This window comes from Vombatus ursinus, unplaced genomic scaffold, assembly GCF_900497805.2.
Source record: "Vombatus ursinus unplaced genomic scaffold, bare-nosed wombat genome assembly UNPS02014818.1, whole genome shotgun sequence".
In the NCBI taxonomy this organism is placed as follows: Eukaryota; Metazoa; Chordata; class Mammalia; order Diprotodontia; family Vombatidae; genus Vombatus; species Vombatus ursinus.
The window spans coordinates 12,931,954-12,954,492 of NW_020954596.1; the positions used below are offsets into that span (position 1 = coordinate 12,931,954).

The 22,539-nt window shown below is 40.7% G+C and overlaps 1 protein-coding gene across 6 annotated transcripts in view; it reads right to left on the reverse strand.

Annotated features, from left to right (window-relative positions):
* SH3TC1 (SH3 domain and tetratricopeptide repeats 1) overlaps positions 1-22,539 on the reverse strand; it is a 110,361-nt gene that overhangs the window by 54,270 nt on the left and 33,552 nt on the right. For all 6 annotated transcript variants that reach the window (XM_027836362.1, XM_027836363.1, XM_027836361.1 and 3 more), the window contains exon 2: positions 12,901-13,215. In XM_027836362.1, the coding sequence (XP_027692163.1) occupies positions 12,901-13,174 (274 nt within the window). In that variant the 5' untranslated portion in view covers positions 13,175-13,215. The remainder of the gene's footprint in view (positions 1-12,900; positions 13,216-22,539) is intronic.

Sequence of the window (22,539 nt, forward strand, 5' to 3'; positions counted from 1 at the left end):
GCTACCCTGTTTAAACTTTTGCTAGCTCCCTATTGCCTGCCAAAGAACGTTGGATTTGGAATCAGGGTAGCTGGGTTTACATCTCAGTTCTGTTATCTCCTCTGACCTGAGGCTTGGCTCCTTAACCTCTCGTCAATCAAATAAATATACTGGACAAGATGACCTCTGTGGTTCCCTTCCCCCACCCCTCACCTCTAAATCCGTAATCCTATAACTCCTGTACTTGGCATTCAAGACCTCTCCAATCTGACCACAACCAAACCTTTCGTCTTCTCTCATCTCTCACTATTCCCTTATGTATGAGCAATTCCCTCCAAGAAGGACAGCTATCTACTGCCCCTCTACTCACAAATTTTTCCGTTTCCCTGGAAGACCCTGCACCCATCTCCTCACTGATCTAAACCCTTCCTCCAAGAAGTAAGATGAGGTTTGGTGGAAAGAACATCACACCTACTGTCAGAAAGACTCGAGTTCAAATCCAGCCTCAGACATTTACTGGCTGTGTAAAATCAATGATTAACTTATGCCTCCCTCAGTTTCCTCATCTATAAAATGAGAATAATAGCACCTATTCCCTAGGGCTGTTATGAGAACAAAATAAGACAATGTCTGTACAGTGTTTAGAAAGCCTTAAAGTGCTGTATAAATGCAATAATGATAATGATGATGATAATGATGATGATGATGATGATGATGATGACTCCTTAAGGGCAGGGTTTTGTTTTGTCTTTATACTTTTAGAGTCGAGCATAGTTCCATATCTACATCTGGCACTTAATAATTTTTGCTTAATGGACTGAATTGATTTGGCATCCTTAGGTCAAATTTCCTTTCCCCCATTAAGCTTCCTTGATCATGCCAGTCCAGGCTGATTGTTCTCAGCTGAACATTTCTCTAGCCTTTAATCCCCACCACTACTTATTTAGGCATTTAACTTATTTAGTTGCCTCACAGCTGTTTTCTATCTCTGTTAAGACTGAATGGCAAGCTAAGCTTCTGGATGATAAGGCAGGTCTCAGGGTACTCATTGCCCCTACCCAGGCCCCACCTCATCATACCTATGATCCCCTTTCATCCCCATGACAACTTTATAGGCCAGCAGGATAAGTAGGATTGACTTGTCCAAGGTCATCTAAGTGGCAGAGACCGTTGTACTCAGCTCCCCTCTCCAGAGAATTTAGAACCCAAATTTTTTTTAAATGTTTATTTTTTCACATGTAATTGGGAAAAATTTAAATAAATAAATAAATATATTAAAAAAATACATAGGCTCAAATCCTAAGCTCTGCCACTCATTGGCTATGGGATTTTAGACTATTTCACTCAGTTTCTCACATCTGCCTTGGTCTTGACTGGAAACCCCAGCATACATACGCCTTTTCACTAATATTTTAATATTTAACTTAGTATGGGACTTTGAAATGAATTCCTCGAAAAGGCTTCTGTCCATGTTTAATAGGAATGTATATGTAGAGCCTATATCAGATTGAATGCCATCTGGGGGGGAGTTAGGAGGGAGGGGGAGAAAATTTAAAACTCAAAAGCTTATGGAAGTGATTGTTGACAACTAAAAGTAAATAAATTAAAGAGAAAAGAAAAGGTTTCTGTCTGTCAGGAGCAACTTAACAGAAACAAGGCTGGATTTAGAGTGAGCTGTGTGACCATAATTAAATTACCTAACCTCTCTGATTTCCACTTTGTTCTTTAAAGCAATGAAAATAAACCTTCCTCTGCCTCCCTCATTGGGGGGGGGGGTGTTGTATGGTTTGAGAGAGAAAACGTATGTGGAAGTACTTTATAAACATACTACATGGGACATAAGTAGGGTTTTATTGTTAATATAATTGTTAATATAATATTGTTAATAAATAAATTAATTGCTTTAATGAAATCAGTAGACCTAGACTCAAGTCTGGTCTCTACCATGACTCACTAGCTATAAGGCCTTTAGTAAGTCACTTCTACTCTCTGGCCTCAGTTTCTCCAGCTATAAAATGGAGTGGACAGCACTAATGCATCATAAAAAATGATGAGTGAGGAATTCATGGAAACTTGGAAAGACTTGTACGAAATAATGCTTAATGAAGTAAGAAGAATGAGAAATTATAATAAACAAAAGATAGTAATGATGTCAGCTAAATTCGGATGAATTGTGATGAACTTTGTATTATGTTGGGGGGGGTGCAGCTAGGTGGCACAGTGGATAGAGCACTGGCTTTGGAGTCAGGAGGACCTGAGTTCAAATCCAACCTCAGACACATAATACTCACTAGCTGTGTGACTCTGGGCTAGTCACTTAACCCCAATTACCTCACAAAAAAAAATACATGTAATTGGGAAACATTTAAAGAAATAAATAAAATATATTTTAAAAAAATAAAATGCATAGGCTCAAATCCTAAGCTCTGCCACTCATTGGCTATGGGATTTTGGACTATTTCACTCAGTTTCTCACATCTGTCTTAGTCCTGACTGGAAACCTCAGCATACATATGCCTTTTCACTAATATTTTAATATTTAACTTAGTATGGAACTTTAAAATGAACTCTTCGAAAAGGCTTCTGTCCATGTTTAATAGGAATGTATATGTAGAGCCTATATCAGATTGAACGCCATCTTGGGGAGGGAAGGAGGGAGAGACAATTTAAAACTCAAAAGCTTATGGAACTGATTGTTGAAAACTAAAAATAAATAAATTGAAAAGAAAAGAAAGAAAAGAAGAGGCTTCTGTCCATCAGTAGCAACTTGACAGAAATAATGCCGGATTTAGAGTGCTCTGTGTGACCATGATCAAATTACCTAACCTCTCTGATTCCCACTTTGTTCTGCTTTAAAGCAGAGAAAATAAGCCTTCCTCTGCCTCTCTCATATGGGGGTTGTATGGTTTGAGAGAGAAGACATATGTGGAAGTACTTTATAAACATACTACATGGGACATTAAGTAGGGCTTTATTGTTAATATAATTGTTAATATAATATTGTTAATAAATAAATTAATTGCTTTAATTAAATCAGTAGACCTGGACTCTAGTCTGGTCTCTACCATGACTCACTAGCTGTAAGACCTTTGCAAGTCACTTCTACTTTCTGGTCTCAGTTTTAAAGTGGAGTGGACAACACTAATGTATCATAAAAAATGATGAGTGAGGAATTTATGGAAACTTGGAAAGACTTGTATGAAATAACGCATAATGAAGTAAGAAGAATGAGGAATTATAATAAACAAAAGATAGCAATCATGGCAGCTAAATTCGGATGAATTGTGATGAACAATCTTAATTTCAAAGAGATGATGAAACACATCTCCCTTTCTCAGTAGAAATGTGAGGGACTATGGGTAAGGGGTGTACCATACACAATCAAGGCAAGCTTGACCTTTTCATTGGATTTGCCAAACTGTATTTCTTTGTTACAAGGGAAGGGTGGGATCATATCTGGTCATGTTCCATACACAGTCAAGACAAAGTGGGATGTGTGAACTGTTTTCTTCGCTACAAGTAAGAATTCAAGGGAGAGTGAGGGTGAGGAGTGTATACTAGGAAATTACTGATACAAGTAAGAGGCATAAGCATTTTTGTCTTGTTTTGGATACCCCTGATGAAGAAATCCTGTGAAACAATTCATAATCTTAGAGAATGGGGGTTGGGGGGGGAATGGAGGGACGCAGAGAAATTAAGTATCTTGCTTAGAGTCACACAGCTAGTATTTATCAGGTGGGCCTTGAACCTAGGTTTTCATGACTTTGAGATCACCTCCTTATGGATTATGCCATGTTACCTGTCACTAAAGCTTAAAAATAAATAAAGTGAGGTAGGGAGAGGAGGGGAGAGAAGGTAAATTGGGCTATAAAATCTTTCTCAGCTCTAAATCTTGTGATTCTTTATTTTGCTTGGTTACAGTATATTTCTGTAAAACTTTCAGAAAGAGAGAACAACTCTTAGTTTCACACAGGATGGTTCCCATGGGCCAACATTCTCTCCTCCCACTTGACTGCCAATGATTGGAAAGCTCCCATTTGAACTAGGGGTCTGGCTGGTATCTCAGAGGGATTTAATAGGGCAAATGCCAACACAAGAACGTGCGTGAACACAGGCAAATGCTATCCCCTCTCACCTGGGGGTGGAGAGAGAGAGAAAAAAAAGAACAAAACCAATGCAATAATTCTGGGGCTATCAACTCAGGTCAGCTTTGGTTTGGCAGATTTTCAGCCCTGTCAAGAGGGTGAGCTGAGCTTACAAGGTACTCAGACTGGGCTGCAAACCACGTCATTTCCTGGCTAAGCTGCCACCCATCTCTCTCGGTTGCTTCGCCGGGTGAGTCATAACCACACAGGGAGGCTTGTCCCTGCGTGTTTGCACGGGTGGAGGAAGGGCCTTCCTCAGATGCAGCAGGTCAAGTCTGAGGCTTGGATTTCATAGGATCTGAGATGGGAGAGCTGGAAGAGATGATCTAGCCCAGGAATTCTTAACATTTTATGTGTCACAGACCCCTGTGGCAGTCTGGTGGAGCCTGAAAGCCCCCTTCCCAGAATCATACTTTTAAAGGCATAATAAAAGAAAATGCATAGAATTATAAAGGAAAACCAATTATATCGAATACAGTTATCAACATATTTATTTTTTTAAAAAAAGGTCATGGACCCAGCCCCACCTCCATTTTAGAATGTTAGGAACTGAGGCCCAGAGAGGAGACTGAACGTGTTTATGATGACCCAGATAAATTATATAGCCTAGGGAGCTAAGAGCTCTGCTGACAATGAGGAGTTTACAGTCTCCCACTTTTGTAAAGATAGCTGCTCCCAAAGACTGGAAGGGCTCTTCTGGGCTACTCAGAGAAGAGGAACCTTGTAGAAAAAGACTTTCTTGGTTTCCCTGAATGGACCCAGAAGCCCAGCTGCCTTAATTAAGAAACAAAGGTCAAGCGGGTAGAGAGGTAGCATAGTATAACTAAAAACCCCTCCCAGGGGCAGCAGTGGTTAGAGCACCAGCCCTGGAGTCAGGAGGACCTGAGTTCAAATCCAGCCTCAGACACTTGACATTTACTAGCTGTGTGATCCTGGGCAATGCCTTAACCCCATTGCCTAGCAAAAAAAAAAAAAACAAAAACAAAAAATAAAAATAAAAGGACCTCCCAGCTTTGTTATGAACTCTTAGTGTGACCTACAGCAAGCCCCCTCCTCCCTTTGGGCCTCAGTTTACTCCTCTGTAAAAGGATGGGAGTGATTTACTAAATGATCTCCAAGGTCTCTTCCAGCTCTGAATCTTATGATTCTAAGAAACTATAGCAAGACACTGATGTGTTGTCTGTGAGTCTGACGCTGAAGGAACATGCCACACCTGTCAACCTCCTGCTGTATTAGCCTCCTAGTCTCATCCAAAGATCATCATTGCTACATGCAGTTAGCCCACACGATCCCTCCCATCTCCAGCACATCTCTACTATCCCATTCCAAGTCAATGGAAATCACTGCCAAACCCATTCCAACATGCCTTTTAGAATCTCTGTTCTACTAGCGATAAAGTCCCCAATGTCTTAATGCTTTTTGCTCTCCCCCTAACGATAGATATTACATCCCTGGCAACCTTCTGGCTTCTATTTCTGTCAATCCTCCCAATTTGTAGAGTTAGGAGAAAGGTATCTTCTCAGTGGTACAGCAGAAAGATCCCTGTATGTGGAATCAGAAGAACTAGGTTTAAATCAACTTCTAAACTTCCGCGACCTGAGTCAAAATTCCAGTCACCTATGCTGGTTACGGCTCCGCTATGATGTAATACCTGCCACTCCACTTGTGTATCTTTGGCCAAGCGCTCTATATCTATTATCCCAAGTTACCTGACCTCTCTTGGCCATAGTTATCTGCTCTATAAAATGAGGTGGTTGGACTTGTTGACCTTTAAAATCTTTTCCAGGTCTAAATGATCATTCCCCTTTCACTATCACTCAGCAAATATTCATGTGGATTATTTGTGCCCGGCCTGCGGTAAAGCTTTTTGAGCTCATATTGATTTGATCAGCCATAGTTGACACACTGTACCTTGACTCCAATGCAGTGATGTCATTTTCTTTTCTTTTTATTTTATGAGGCAATGGGGGTTAAGTGACTTACCCAAGGTCACACAGCTAGCTAGTAAGCTGGATTTGAACTCAGGTCCTCCTGACTCCTGGGCTGGTGCTCTATCCACTGTGCCACCTAGCTGCCCCAGTGATGTCATTTTCAGCATCTTCAATAATGAAGGACAACCAACCCACCAACCATCACTCAGCAATCAACTTTTCATCTTTCTAGGTCTGTGAAAATGTGTTGTATCACCCACTACCCATTATCAACCATCCCCATCCTTGTTGCGGTCACATATGACTTCCATGGTACTCTTCCAACCTTTTTCAATGACTTTGGTACATGATTTTTGGTCTTCCTCTCCACTCCACCCAATGCTATCATTCTCTGGAACTTCAGTGTTGAAAACTCTACTAAAAACCTAACTACATAAACCCTCAACCTCCATGATGTCTGCTGCCTTTGACTCCACGGAGTACTATTCTCCTACTAGATGCCCTGCCTTCCTCAGTGGCAAATAAGCCACACTCTCCTAACAGCTAGGTTCTTCTCCTACCCATTAGTCTCAGTTCAGGGATAGAATTTGTCAAGTTAACAGAATCATAAGGGATCTCAGATGTCATCTATTCTAACCCCTGCCCAACTCATTAATACAGTCTAAACTGACCAAGAAAATGTCTCTCCATGCCCTTAAACACTCCCAGTGATATGGACCTCACTATTCCATTCTCATTTTGACAGTCCCAATTAGATTTTTTTTTTCTCATGTTGAACTATAATCTACCTTTGGTTCTCATTCTGCTCTCCAGAACAAAACAGAACAAGTCTTACCTAGCTTCTACCTAGCAGCAGTTCAAATATCATTAGCTGCCCTTACTAAATAGTTTAATAAGCCTGGTTATCTCAGCACCTTCCTTTGGACATTCCCCAGCTTGTAATGTAACTTATAATAATAACTGGACCAAGTGTAATCCCAATGTGCCTAATCAGGGCACCTCCCTCACTCTGGACATTATTTCTACTAACATCTCACTATCACCTCCCTCCCTCTAGACACTTTTATTTCTATTAATGCAGTATTAGAGTTTTGGCTTTTTTTTTTTTTTTTTGGCTGCCACATGATATTGCTGACTCATTGACCTTAAAGACTACCTGTATCTTTGGGTTTGGTTTATAATGACCCCAACTCTATACTCTGTATTTCTGCAAGTAATTGTCTAATACAAACTCAGGACTGTATATTTATCTCTATAAATTTTTTATTATGTCCAGCCTACTGTTCCCAGCCTATTGAGATCCATTGGCTCATGGCCTTCTCTACTCCACTCCCTGCATTCATTCAGAGCAGCAAAGGGGCACAGTGGATAGGGCACTGGTCCTGAAACAAGGAAGACTTGAGTTCAAACCCAGCCTCAGACATTTCCTAGCTATGTAACCCTGAGCAAATCACTTAGCTTCTCTCAGCCTCAGTTTCCTCATCTATAAAATGGGGATAGTAGCAACCTCACAAGGATTGTTGGGAGGCTCAAATGAGATAATTTTTGTAAAGTGCCTGGCACACAGTAGGTGCTTAATAAATGCCTATCCCCTTCCCCCCACATACCCTTATTTTTTACTTCTATAAGCAAGATGAAGACAGGGACTTAATAAAGATTGTTGATTTGAATTGAATTCATCCAGGATTAGGAGAGATCCCTAGGACAGGCTGCATCCTTCCAAGCTGTCACTGTTCCCTTCTTTACCATCTTTTAGGTCTCCACATAGAACCAGTTTTTAATCTACCTAATTATACTATCATCAAGTACCATTCCCCGTCTTGTCCCAAAAGATATGATAGATTTTGTTCAAACATCTTCCCAAAATACAGGTAAAGTATCTTATTATATACATGACATTTTCCCCGATCTGCCCAACCTTTTTTTGTGTGTATGACGGTGGGGGGAAAGTCCGAAGCTGGGATTTTTGTCAAATAGGGAATGCCTGATAAGAAAACTCCCTCACCCAGGCAACTCCTCTGTATCTTATTAACCTTAAAGAGTTACCTAGACCACTTGCTTATGGTCACATAGCCTATACGTAATGAACCTGGGACTTCCTGAATCCAAAACCAACCAACCCTCTACACCACACTGCCTCTGCCAAGTCTGATGACCATGTCAAAAAAAAATGAGATTAGTCTCAAATGATCTGTTCTTGATGAACTCAGTTTAGTTCTTAGTGAGCATGGATTCCCTAACTACATCCCACCGTCTCATTAATAATATGTCCTACAGTTTTGTCAGGAATTGACATCAAGCCCATAGTCAATCTTCTGAAAGGTTTACATTCCTCCTTTAAAGAAAAAGAAGGGGGGAGGGGGTTATTTGCCCGTCTCTAGTCCCAGAATTTAGATCTGCCCACTAATTTTACAAATGAAGAAATTATGACCCAGAAAATTGAATGACTTGCTCAAGATCACACAGGTAGATTCAATTTCAGATTCTCTGACTCCCAATCTAATTCTCTTTCCCTGGTACCATGTTGCCAGCACCATTCTACCTCCTTACTTTTCAAACATTTCCATCTTGGCTCAGCCACCAAAAAAAAAAAATTACAGAATTTTCCAGTTGAGAGGTATTTTCAATGCCATCCCCAATTTCCAGGATACTTGACCAGTGGCCATCCAACCTCTGCTTGAAGACCTTCAATGAAAGAGAGCCCGCCACCTCCCAAGGCAGCCCATCTCACTTCGGGACTGTTCCAATTATTGGGAAGCTCTTTTTGACATCAAGCTTAAATCCACTGCTTTGCAACAACCCCCAATATGTGTCTCCCGGTTCTTTCCTCTGGAGCCAAACAGAATGAGACCGATCCTTCTTCTGAGGGTGGAACTTCAAATACCCAGACAGAACTATCATGTACCACCTGAGCTTTCAAGCTCAATACCCTCAGTTTCTTCAGCTGATCTTCATAAAACATGGACTCCAGATTATCACTGTCCTTTCAGCACCATGGAATATAATATGGTCAAGCTGGGTGCTTTGAACTGACTGAAAGAAGCTTGAGATTCTCTCAGCATCAATTATCTTATCAAATTCACTTTGCCTTATGTTTTCCATTCCTCCTACTGTTTTTGTTCACAGCATCAAAGAATTTCAGAGTTCACAGACTCCCAGAGCAGGAAAGAGAACAGATTTTAGAGAAACTTCCTAACCATTGAAGCTGTCCCAAAGTAGGAAAGGTTAGCCTTGATAAGTAGTAAGTTCCTTGTCATTGGAAGTGTACAAGTGGATGCCAGGATGCTATTTCTCTACGTGTTCAGTGAATGAATGAAAAATGAACGTCAATATTTATTAGGAACTTGCTATACGCCAAGCACTGAGGATACAAATAGAAAAAGCCAGATAGTCTCTGCTCCTAGAGAGCTCTTACTCTTGAGCAAGAGAGCAAGTATGGAGAGTGTTCAGCCCAAGGGCAGCTGGAGAGGCCCAGAAATACTAAGGGTTCAGAAGCAGGGAGGCTGGCAAGGGCCACAAGTCCTTGGGGTTCCATAGAAGAGATTCCTGTCAGGTAGGACTAAATAGTTTCTGAGACCCTGTCCTAACACAAGATTCTAGTATTCCCAGAGTTGCATGAGTGAGGGATTTTATCATCTGAGGGAAATCCCAGCATGGGAACTCTCATCAGTGACTCCTCCTATGATTCAGTACGTAAGTCAAGGGACCGGGGCGGGGGGTGGTGGGAGATGGGAAGTGACATGGCTGGACTCAACCAGTATCAGAGGAGAATTTGAACCCAAGTTTTCTAGATTCCTCAGCTCCCAATCCTTCTACGCTGCCTCTTCTAACACCTCATAGTAATGTGACAATTAACACATTGCCCTTACTCCACCCAGGTATCTACGCCTAAAAGTACCTTGAAAGGCAATAACAGAACCTTTCAGGGGCCATCTAATCAAACCATGCTGAGAGCTGCTACCTAGCTTGTGTGAAGGGCTATTTCTGCAAGGGACACTCTAAGCCTTGAATTATGTGACTACTATTCAGTTACATCTAAAAAGATGCTCACCCCATTTATCAGAGCTACTGAAACTCCAGGTAATAACATTCTCCTGAAAACAATAGTGTTTTCTTTGGATGCTTTTCAGTCTTGTCTGACTCTTCATGACCCTTTTAGGGATTTTCTTGGCAAAGATGTTGGAGTAGTTTGCCATTTCCTTCTCCAGCTCATTTTACAGATGAAGAAGCTGAGGTATACAAGGTTAAGTGAGTTGCCCAGGGTCACACACCTTGTAAGTATCTGAGGTCAGATTTGAACTCATGAAGATGAACCTTCCTGACTCTAGGCCCAGCACTCTATCAACTGACCCACCTAGCTGTCTGACAAAACAGTAGCTTAGGTTTATTTATGGCTTTAGTTTGATAACATTTATTACATATTACTTTACAGTTGGTGAAATGCTTTATGCATGTAATGTAATTTGATCCTCAGAACAACCTGTAAAGTAGGTACCATTTTTTATCTATTTTACCAATGAGGAAACTGAGGCTAGGAAAAGTTGAGAATTGCTTGGGGTCACACAGCTAACAAGTGTTTTAAGCAGGATTTGAACTCAGGTCTTCCTGACCCCAAGTCCAGCACTCCATCCACTGAGCCATGAGATCTCCAAAAACAATCCTCTGAAGTGAATAGTACACATAGTTAGAAGACCTGCTTTACTACTTATTACATCTGTCAACAGAGGTAAGTCACTTTATCTCCCTAGGCTGCAGGTTCTTCATCTATCAGGTGAGAATAACACTACTGATCATCCTAACACTAACTGAAGTTTATATAGTGTTCTCAAGTTTGCAAAGCACTTTCTATACATCATGTCATTTGAACTTCACAATGACCTTGGGAGGTAGATCCAGGTGAGGCAGGTGAAGCTGAAGTAGGTTAATTAACTTGTATATGATCATGCACCTAATAAGTGTCAGAGGTGGGGTTTGAACCCGGATCTTTGGGACTTCAAGTTCACGCTCTGTCTATTCCATCATACTACTTCTCCCTCTACTTGTCTCCCTCTCTCTCACACAGGATTGTTGGAAGGAAAGCGCTTTGGGAAATGTAGAATGCTTTAGAAATAGGAGCTATTATTACCATACCATTTTGACAGATGGTCAAAAACTGAGGCTGGGAAGTTAAGTGACTTCTCCAAGGTCACAGAGCTAGTAAATGATAGATTAGGACTCAAATCCAGGTGCCTTATCTTCTCCAGGTTAAAAATTGCCAGTTCCTTCAATCAAGCCAGAAGATTTGGGGTGGAAGTAGGGCAGAAGGGGGATATCATAGCCGTCTTCCAGTATGAGAAAGGGTGTGAGCCATTACTCCTGGTTGGTTCCTGAAGACAAAACTAGGGGGTCAATGAGTGGAAATTTCAAAGAGGCTGACTTCAATATAACGAAAGAAAGTACTTCCTAACTATTAGAGCTATCCAACCATTGAATGAAATGAGCTACTTGGTGAGGTATTAAGGTCCCTCTAAGATCATAGATGATGATAAACCTATGTCTGGAAGGACCTCAGAGGTCAGCTAACCCAACCCCCTTGTTTTGCACACTTAAACCGAAGGGTTAAGTGACTTGACTTGGAAAAGATCACACACACACACACACACACACACACAGAGTAAAAATCAAAGGTAGGATTTGAACTCAGGTTCTGACTCTAAAGCTAGTGCCTTTTCCATTATACCATGTTGTATTAATAACAGCTCACATTTTTATTTCACTTTAAGATTTGCAAAGCACTTTATATGCATTATTTTATTTGATCCACTAAACATATCTGTGAGGTAGGCATCTATTATCTTCAATTTACAGATAAAGAAACTGAGGCATCAAGAGGTGAGTTACTTGTCCAACGTCATTCAGTAATAAGTATCAAAGCAAAGTAGAGGTTGAACTAGATAACTAAGATCTCCTTCCACTTGGCAGTTTCTACAACTCTGTAGGATGGGGGATTCTCTGGAACCCCCAAAGTTGTTTCTCACAGGGTCTATTCCTATTAGGCTCTACTTGCTCAGGCTGTCTTAAGGATAGGTGGCAAACTTCTCCAGCTTTTTCTCACTTTTTGGCTATTTCACTGGCACCCTTTTAAAAAGCCTAATCCTCATGGTGCAGTGAAAAGAATGTGACCTTGGATTCTTCAGACTTAGGTCTGAGTTCTGGCTTTGCCTTCCTAGTTGTGTGATTCGGGACAGACTGCCTTATTTACTGCCACGGTTTCCTGAACTGTAAAGGAGTTGAACTAAATCAAGGTTCTTAATCTTTTTTTTTTTTTTTTTAAATCATGGTCCGCTTTGGAGATCTAGTGAAATCTATGGACCTCTTCTCAGAATAATGTTTTTAAATGCATAAAATAAAATTTGTAGGATTACAAAGGAAACCAATTATTTTGAAATACACTTATCAAAAGATCAAAAACCCACAAGTTCATGGACCTCAGGTTAATAACCCCTGGACTAGATGATCCCTAAAAATATCTTTTCTAGCATTCCAGTACATTTTAGCATATTATAAGAATTATGTTCTAAGCTTTCTTCCAGTTCTAAATATCTGTCCCTCTTCTATATTCTAAAGATCCTGATGCTTTAAGATTCTGTGATCCTAACATTTTTTTTATTCTGTTAACAATAAATGCCAACCTTCTCCTTCTTCTCCCCATCCTTTGACTATATCCACACTTTTAGAGAGGAAAAAAAAATCATAACTAGAAGAAGATATGTGTCCCCCTGTAAGGAAGAAGATAGAGGAAAAACAAACAAGAGAAAAGGAAAACCCGGGGGAAAAAGGCCAATGGAGATGAATGGAGTTCTTACCCTTCCTTCCTGACCCAAAGGTTTCTTCATTCTCCTTTTCTCCTGGAAGTTTGGGAGCCTCGATGGATCTGGTTGATCCCTGAACACCATCAAGAATATTCCTCCTCCAATCCTGGTCTCTCCTTTCCAAAGACCCCATTGACTTTCTTCTCATCAGGGGAGCCAAGCGCTGCTGCCATCCCTCCTCCTCTTCCTCTTCTTGGTTAGGCCGGGGCTCAATGTCTGGGATGAAGCATTTTGCCGTTGCATCAGTCAGGACCACCGGCGCCTCCATGACTTGTGATTCACTCCTTGCTATAAGATCTGCATGACCAGCTGTCCAAAGGAAAAAAAAAAAAGAAAGAAAAAAAAAACAACACTGTTTTCAGAGAAGAGGACCTCCTAGGGAAATATCCTGTTGTTGAAAAAGCACCGTCAGGGGAACAGGAAAGAACTTTCCTTCCTTCCCGATTATGTGCAAACACTGGGATTCCACGTGTCCTGTTTGACTATCCCCAGTAACATGGGGGCCCATTGCTTGCTTTCATAGACAGTTCATACCCACCCCCAGATTAAATCGCCAAGTAGAACAACAGAGCAGCAGAGATTCTGACTACAGATTAGGAAACTAAAACCCAGAAGGATTAGGTGATTTCCCTAAATTTTTAATACAATAAAAGCAACAGAACTGACATTTACATATTGCTTTAGGTTTACACTGCTCTTTTCTCCACACCAACCCTTTGAGGTAGATAAAACAAGTGTTACTATCATCATTTTAGAGGCGCGGAGATAGATTCAGTGCCAAAGGTCACAGAACTAAAGAATATCAGAGCTCAGATCAGGGGTGGAGACTTTGCACTTCAAGTGCAAAGAGCTGAAGATTCTCCACCCTTGGCCCCATACTAAAACCCAGTCTCATGCCACTGCTTCAATCCATCCAGGGACTCTGCTAGGTGCTGGAGGTGCAAATACAAGGAATAAAACAATCCCTACTTCCAAGAAGCTCCAAGTCTCATACGGAAGGTAATGACCTTGACCTTTGGCACTGAATCCATCTCCTCACCTCTAAAATGGCGATAGTAACACTTGTTTGAGCTACCTCACAAGGCTGATGTGAAAAAAGGGCATTGTAAATTTTAAAACAATATGTAAATGTCAGCTACTGTTGCTATTATAATAATAATTATAGGCAGCTAGGTGTCTCAGTGGTTAGAGAACTGGGCCTGGAGTCAGGAAGATCTGAGTTCAAATCCATCCTCACACACTTATTGGTTTTTTGACCCTGGGCAAGTCACTTAACCTCTGTTTGCCTTAATCCACTGGAGAAGGAAACAGTAAACCACTCTAGTATCATTGCAAGAAAATCCCATATGGGGTCATGAAGAGAAGGACATGACTGAACAACAATGAAATAATATTTATTTCAATAGAATTTAAAAATTCATTCAATTGAATAATTTTTCAATAAAAATAATCAATTATCATTTCACTATATCCTCACAATATCCTGGAGAGGTGCCAGTGTTATCCTCATTTTACAAATGAGAAAACTGAGGCAGAGAGGGGTTAAATGACTTGTCCAAAGCTAGTGAGTGTCTCCTGACTCTAGGTCCAGCACTCTATCCACCTTGACACTCAGCTGCATAAATGCAAAGTCCATGAATAAAAACATAAACAAAGTAGTTAAATCCAAGGTAGTTTTTAGGAGGGAGGGTACTGGCAATTGAAGGGGCCAGGAAAGACTTCATGAAGACGATGGTGTCTGAGCTACGTTTTAAAGGGACAGTGAGATTCTATGAGGAAGAGAGAAGGAGAGAGAGAATCGGGGGGGCATAGGAGACAGCCAGGAATAGAGACAGAGAGAGAGGAGATGGAAGGTCAGGAGTGAGGAGCAGAGAGGTGGGCAGTTTGGTTTGGGGAAGACCCCAGATGTTTTCCTACATTGTCACTGATACTTCTGAAGCCCTCCTTTCCTCATGCCCCTCTTTACCCCTTCCTCCCCACCTTCAGCCCCAGGTTGGCCTACCACCCCTGGGAAAACAATGACAACAAATATTCCAAATCTGCCTTTCTCTTTATCTACTTTCTCAGTTCCTCGATGATTATAAAATATTGCAGAATATTACAACTGGAAGAGACCTTAGCCATCATTTCCTCCATCCTCATTTTATAGAAATGGGATGATAAGAGCATAGGTTTAAAGCTAGAAGGGACCTTTGTGGTTATTAAGTCCAACCATCTCATTTTACATGAGAGGGAATTGCAACCTAGGAAAAGGAATTGATTTGTCGAAGAACAAACAGGTAGTTAAAAGGCAGAGCAAAGTTTTGAAAAAAAAGTGATGTTTTAGAAACATTTTTGAAAAATACTTAATAATCTATGTACAGTACAGAAAGATTTTAAAAAGCAGCTGTTTTTTGGAACTGAATAAAGTCTCCTGACTCCAAGGTCAATGCTCTACTTTCGTCTAAATGGATCTTACTATCTGTTGACTCAAGCAGGTTGTGTGTCTGAGTCTAAATGGCAAAAAATACCTATCTTCCATAGACTCACCGAAAGCATCCTCAGACTGGTCCAGCTTGAGAGTAAATGACATGTACTGCATCCTATCTCCACAGGGTTTTAATTTCTTCTACCAGGCCTGTCTGGTTCAGAACCTCTTCAATCCAAAGATTATGAATATTGGTTATGGGATATTTATTAACAATGTTGTATTAAATTTTTATGGATTAATGTTATGTCTAGGAGATTGTTGGCAACTGTTTGTTTGGTTGTTTTTTATTTTTTTAGTGTGTGTGTCCAAACCCAATTCCAGCACAGTTTATTGTTGAAATTCTTAAGGTTATTTTAAGGTCTGTATTTGTAGTATGGGGATTTGACATCTGTTAGTTTGTGAAAGACAGTGAGCTTCTGATGTATAATTTAGGCCACCCAGGTTATGTCTAGCTGAGTATGTTGTAGGTGCTAAATTTTTAATCTGCAGTGGAGCATTTTCAGTTTCTTCCATTTCCTTACATAATCCTTATAGTGGTTAATTGTAACTTTATTATTATTATTACATTGGTCAGGATCTTGAATTTTGTCATTATCGGGGGAGGCTGGGTATGGTTCCAGGTGTGGAAACTCACTCCACTGAAGCAGATTAGCGAGTCGTTTGTCATTTAAATTCTTAGAGACTTGCTCAGGTTTATAGAGAGATTAAGTGAGTACCCACATTCACACAGCTAGTATGTATCAGAGATGTGAATGGAACTCAGGTCTCATTGCACAGCTGGCCCTCTATTCATCATTATTTAGCTCCCTCTCGTACTTTATATTAAATTATCAGATTATTAGCATTACTGTGGGCCACTCCTTCCTCCTGGACTCTCTCCTTCTTTGAATTTTGTGGCACTGTAATCTCTTGGTTCCTTTCCTAATTGACCATTCTTTCTTAGTCTCCTTAGTCAATCATCAGCCTTTGCCTGTCCTTTAAGTGAGTGCTAGAGCTCTGTCTTGGCCCTTCTCTTGTAGTTATACTTTCTCCCTTTGGGATCTCCCCAGTTTCCATGAGTACAATGATCACATTTATGCAGATGGCTCCCAATTCTACGTATCAAGCCCTCACCTCACTCTCATGCTCCAGCACCACATCATCAATTGTCCAAGGACATCTCCACCTGGAGGTTCTGTCAGGCTCTCAAAATCAGCATGTTTAAAACAGCACTTTTAGCTGTGTGACCCTGGGCAAGTCACTTAACCCCAATTATCTTGCCCCCCCCAAAAAACAACAAAACAAAACAAAAACAACCCAGCACTTTGTCTATTTCCCCCAAAACTTTCTCCTTTCTCCAAATTTCTCTGCTTCTGTTGAAGTCTATCCTTCCAGTTACCCAGGCTTGCCACCTTGGAGTCATCATCAACTCTTCTCTCTCGAATTTGGTTCTAACTCCCCCATACCTTTCTCATCAATTTCTGGTCAACGAACATAACATCTACCCTATCTTAGTCCCTCACCATCTCTAACCTGGGTCATTCCAATAACCTCCTAATTCATCTTCCAATATATCCCCCACACAGCTGCCCAAAAGATATTCCCAAAATATAGAACTCATCATGTATATAGCCCTACTCAAAATCTTCGTTGTTTCCTACTGGCTAGTGTAAAAAAAAAAATAAATAAATGCAAAACCCTCAGTCTGGCATTTAAGGCCTTCCTCAATCAAAATCCCCACCTACTTTTCATATATCCCCCACATGCATTCTCCATCCTAGGCAAAATGGCCTAGTAAGTAGCTCATTCCTTATGCATTTCTTATGCATGATTTCTTGCCATTAAGCTCTTTGCTCAGGTGAATTGCATTTCTTCCTCCCTCCTATGTCTTAGAATCCCTAATTACCTGCAAGACACAGTCCAGGTGCCACCTCTTACTTAAGGCCCTCCTTAATTTCTCGAATTGTTAATGCTCTTACCTTTCTGAGATTACTTTGTATTATTTGTACATACTTTTATTGATTTATCTGCAGCTATGTTTCCCCCACCTCACACCCAGGTGAATGTAATCTCCTTGATGTCAAAGATAACTGTTTTTATTTTTTCTGCATCTAGCACAACGTCTGATAAATAGTTGGTGCTTCATATCAATCATTCAATCAATCAAAAAATACTTATTAAGTTCCTGCTATGTGCCAGGCACTGTGCTAATAAATGTCAGCTTAATTATTAATTGAATTAACTGTTGACTTTTATGCAGTACATTAAGGTTTAGGATGCACTTTCACATGCGTGATCTCATTAGATCCTTACAGCACTCCTGAGAGGAAGACAGGACCCACTTAACAGAGGAGGAGACTAAGGTCCTGAATGGGGAAGTAATTTGTTGAGGGTCATGGAGCTAGTCAATAGTAAAGCCAAGACTTTAGTCCAAGTCTCCTGACTCCACATTCAATGCTCTACTTTAGTCTAGATGGGTCTCACTATCTGTTAACTCAAGCAGGTTATGTGTCTGAGTCTAAATGGCAAAAAATCAGGGCCTTGAAAGAACACTTCCTCCAATCCTCTGATGCTTACTCTGAGTGGTCCCTGCCATACCCCGTCTCACAGCCCTGACGTGCCTCCTGTCACAGCCAGGAAAGGAAATTGACTGGCCCAGATTTTTCCCTGGTGCTGAGAAGCCACCAGCTGTGGGAGGGACGAAAGGAAGGAAGCCAGTAAGCAGATCTGTTTTTGCAGAGTTAGATAAAAAGTTCCGGCAAATGGTCCTGTGTATTGGGAAATATTTTCTAAAAGGCAATTCATCACTTGCAGGAAGAAGGGTGAGGAACGTAAAGGAATTACAAAAAAGCAATTTGAGTTAACAAATAGGTTTTAAGGGACTGATATATCTATGGTACTATGCTAGGTGCTGAGGCTACAAAGACAAAAATAAAATGGAACATCCCTTAAAGGAATGTAGGGTCGACTGTGGGAGTAGGGATGGTGGGGAAAGGAAGAAAGAGAAGTGAGCTATAACATGCACATATTTCAATGGACCTATGATCTCACTGAGAGCAATGCCTCACCCATTATTCAAAACAAAATCCATGCATACCCTTTCATCCAGTATGACTCTCGTCCATGTCCTCCACAGGCAGTCCAACTAACCCATACAGGGGCCCTTCCTCTACATCTCTGGATATTGCATTAAAGCCACAGAGCAAGTGGTCTGCCCATTGGTTATCACTCACTCTTGCTGCATGATCTGTCCCCTTCCTTCTCATCTTTTAATGCTGGTCCTTATGCATGCAATACTTATTAATACATGGTAACCTACTCCTGTCCACCTACCATGTGCCTGTCCATGGTAGGCTCTTTGGTTGATGTACAACCTTGTTCCATGATTTAGTCATAGAGCACCACGAGAAGAATACCAGTGTTAAAAAAGATGAGCCTTGTTTCAGAGAGAAAGTTTTGGAATTTTGAAAGCACAGCTCAACTTCTAAAAGGTGATGCAATGTATTCTCTTTAATTCTAGACTCATTTCATTTTCTATTTGCAGAGTCTGTCCAAGACACGTACTAAGGAGCCAACTCTATCAGTTGCCCATCTAATTGCGTATCATAGTCTGAGCAATAGGCATTCTTTGTCCACTTAGTTTCTCCTGTATAGATACTTGAACCAAGCTCTTTTGGGTCATGATGGATCTCTTTTAGGAAGTTCTGCAATGTCCTCGGGTTTGATATAATCAGCACATTATCTACAAAGAGAATGAACTAGAGGGTGTTTTCCATATATAGAGAATCCTTCCATTTGGACTCAGCCCTAGACATCTTCCATGATGGTTACACATACATGTTTATCTAGTTAATCCCGAAGTAGATATTAATAATGAATGAGTAAAATACAGTCCTCTATGGCTATATCTTTCAAGGGATATTATATGAATTTGACATACAGATGGGAGACATTTTGTGGTGGAGGAGAACAGGGTTTTGCTATGCATGAAATAAATCCCTTTCTATACTCAACAATGCAATAAGCAAAATAGAATCTTGTATGCTTTATACCTTTCATGCTGTTGTGTGGATATAAAGATGTAGTTTGCTGCAGAGTAGCATTTGTTAATGCATGCTTGTTTCTTTCACAAACCGTCATTAAGGACACATAGATTACTATCCTGAAATTGTATAGGGCTAGAAAAGCAGACGTATAGATTGGTCATTCTTGATTTTTGCAGTTGCCTTTTTTGAGTAACAATAATATTTGAATTTTTAAAAATCAATCAACAAACATTTATTAAGCATCTACCATGTGCTGGGCACTGTACTTACACACTGGCAATACAAAGAGAGATGAAAAAGTCCCTACCTTCAAGGGCTCACATTCTGTAGGAAAGCTTACAGAATTCCAAGTCTTTGCTATCTTCCTCTCTTTCATATTCATTGAAAACTGACTCAGCAATGCCCTCAAAATTGTGGTGCTTTTCTGAGGTTTCACTTCACACTCCACAAATTGGCAAAGATGGCCAATATTGGGATGTTGCATTAGTTGTGGAAGGAGAAGAGGTACTAATACACCATTAGTAAAGTAGTGACTTTTCTCAACAATTCTGGAAAGCAGTTTGGAATTATGTTAAGAAAGTGATTGAAACGTCTGTACCCTCTGACCTAGAGATCCTCCTGTTGGGCACTTTTCCCAAGGAGTTCACTGAGAAGAAGAAAGATTCCATATACATGAAATTACTTATAGTAGCACTTTTTGCACGAGTAAAGAACTAGAAACAAAGCTGATATCCCTTGATTGGGGAATGGCTAAGCAAATGGTGGTACATAAGGATAACGGAATATTACTGTGAAATGATGAGTGCAATGACTACAGGAATATAAAAGGCTCATATGAAATGATGCAAAGTGAAGTCAGCAGAACCAGGAAAAGAATAGATTTACCAATTACAACAATGCAAATGGACAACAAAACAGTGTGAATGCTGTGACCAATCTTGGCTTCAAAGAATAATAGTAGCTATAATAACGTTAGCTTTAAAGTTTGCAAAACACTTTAAAAATATTATCTCACTTGATCCTCACAACAACCTAGTGAAGAATATGCTATTATTAAGCCCCATTTTATAGATGGGAAATGGGAGGGAAGGAAACAAGCATTTATTTTCTCTTGTTTTGAGGCAATCAGAGTTCAGTGACTTGCCCAGAGTCACACAGCTAGTGAGTGTTATGTGTCTGAGGCCGGATTTGAACTCAGGTTCTCCTGACTCCAGGACCAGTGCTCTATCCACTGCATCACCTAGCTGCCCCCATTAAGGCTTCTTGATTCTCCTCAACCGATACCCAAAGCAATGCCCCCAGTCAATCTCTCCCTTCTCTGAGTTCCTTAGCTCACTGAAGGTATATGTATCTAAGCCTTATCTTGCCTAAAAGAGCAACGGGCATGCCTTCTTCCTACCTCCTCCCTTCCCCCCGTGCCCTGCACATGCACCAACTATGTATGTGTTGAAGGAATGGATATATTTCAAATTCTAAACAAAAATAAGAGGACTGATTAGGCGGGGGAATTTTTCTCACTGTGATTTTGTCTTGTATTAAACACCCTCAGAGTATTATAAGCAGAAATACCTTATCCCTTTGCAACATTTAAAGGTAGGCAGGTTAGTTTTGTGCTTTCTGAAAAATAAGCATTTCCTTTAAGGTGAGTATGCACACAGTTCTAGTCTACTCTTTAAAAGCCTAGGCTGCATGCAATGTAGCAGAAAGAACATTGGACTTGGAAATAAGCAAGGCCTTGGCTCAAATCTCTGCTCTGACAAACTTGGTGACCCTGGCCTTCCCAACCCTTGCTTTTCCATATGTGCAGTGGTGATAATAGTATCTCTACTTTCCACCACCCAGGAGTGTTGTGAAGACCAAATGAGAATCCATTCAACAAACATTCATTAAGCATCAACCACATGCCAGTCACTGGGAGGGCAGAGACAAACTTGAACCAAGTCCTGCCCTCAAGGACCTTATATTCTATAGTGGGTATAAAGTGCTATTTAAAAGGGTTTTTTTTTTGTTTTTTCTAGTATTCTAGTATTTCTACCATATCTTTTCCCCCTTGATCTTATACAAGGATTTCCTGTCTCCAAAACATCACTCCACATAAACTGTTTCAAGACCTGAAGTTCAACATATAAGATGCGGTAGGAGAGAAGAAAGATGGTTAGCCTGAGAACGGGAAAAATCAATAACCTGCTCATAGCCTGCACAGGAGAAGCAGCAGAGTATAGAAGAGAGGAAGCTAGGTGGTACAGTGGATAGAGAGCTGGGCCTGGAGCCAGGAAGACTCATCTTCGTGAGTTCAAATCTAGTCTCAGATACTTACTAACTGGGCAGGTCACTTAACCTTGTTTGCCTCAGTTTTCTCATCTATAAAATAAGCTACAAAAGGAAATGACCAACTACTCCAGTATCTCTACCAAGAAAACCCCCAAAGGGATCATGAAGAGTCGAACACAACTGAAACAAGTCAATAGCAACAAAAATAGTAGGAAGAATGCTGGACTTGAACTCAGAAGACCTGAGTCTGGATCCTGCCCTTAGTTAATAAACATTTATTAAGCACCTACTATATGCCAGGCACTACGATAAGCTCTGGGAATATAAAAAGAGGCAAAAGATAATCCTTGCTCTCAAGGAACTCACACAAGCAAACAAATATATACAAACAAGCTATATACAGGGAACACAGGAAATGATTAAGAGAGAAGGCACTAGAATTAAAGAAGAGTTAGGAATCGAAAGGAAGCCAGGGGAGCCAGGAGGTAGAGATAAAGAGGGAAAGCATTCCAGGCATGGGGGACAGCCAGAGAAAATGCCCAGAGCCAAGAGAGGGAGTGTCTTGATCATGGAACAGTGAGGAGGCCAGGGCCACTGGATCAAAGAGTCTGTGTTGGGGAGTAAGAAGACTGGAATGGGAGGAGGGGGCTAGGTTCTGAAGGGCTTCAAACATCAAACAGAGTGTTTTGTATTTGAGCTTGAAGTCAATAGGGAGCCACGGGAGTTTATCGAATAAGAAGGGTAAAAAGGGGGCAGCTAGGTGGCGCAGTGGATAGAGCACTGGTCCTGGAGTCAGGAGGACCTGAGTTCTAATCCAGCCTCAGACATTTGACCCATCCTAACTGTATGATCGTGGGCAAGTCACTT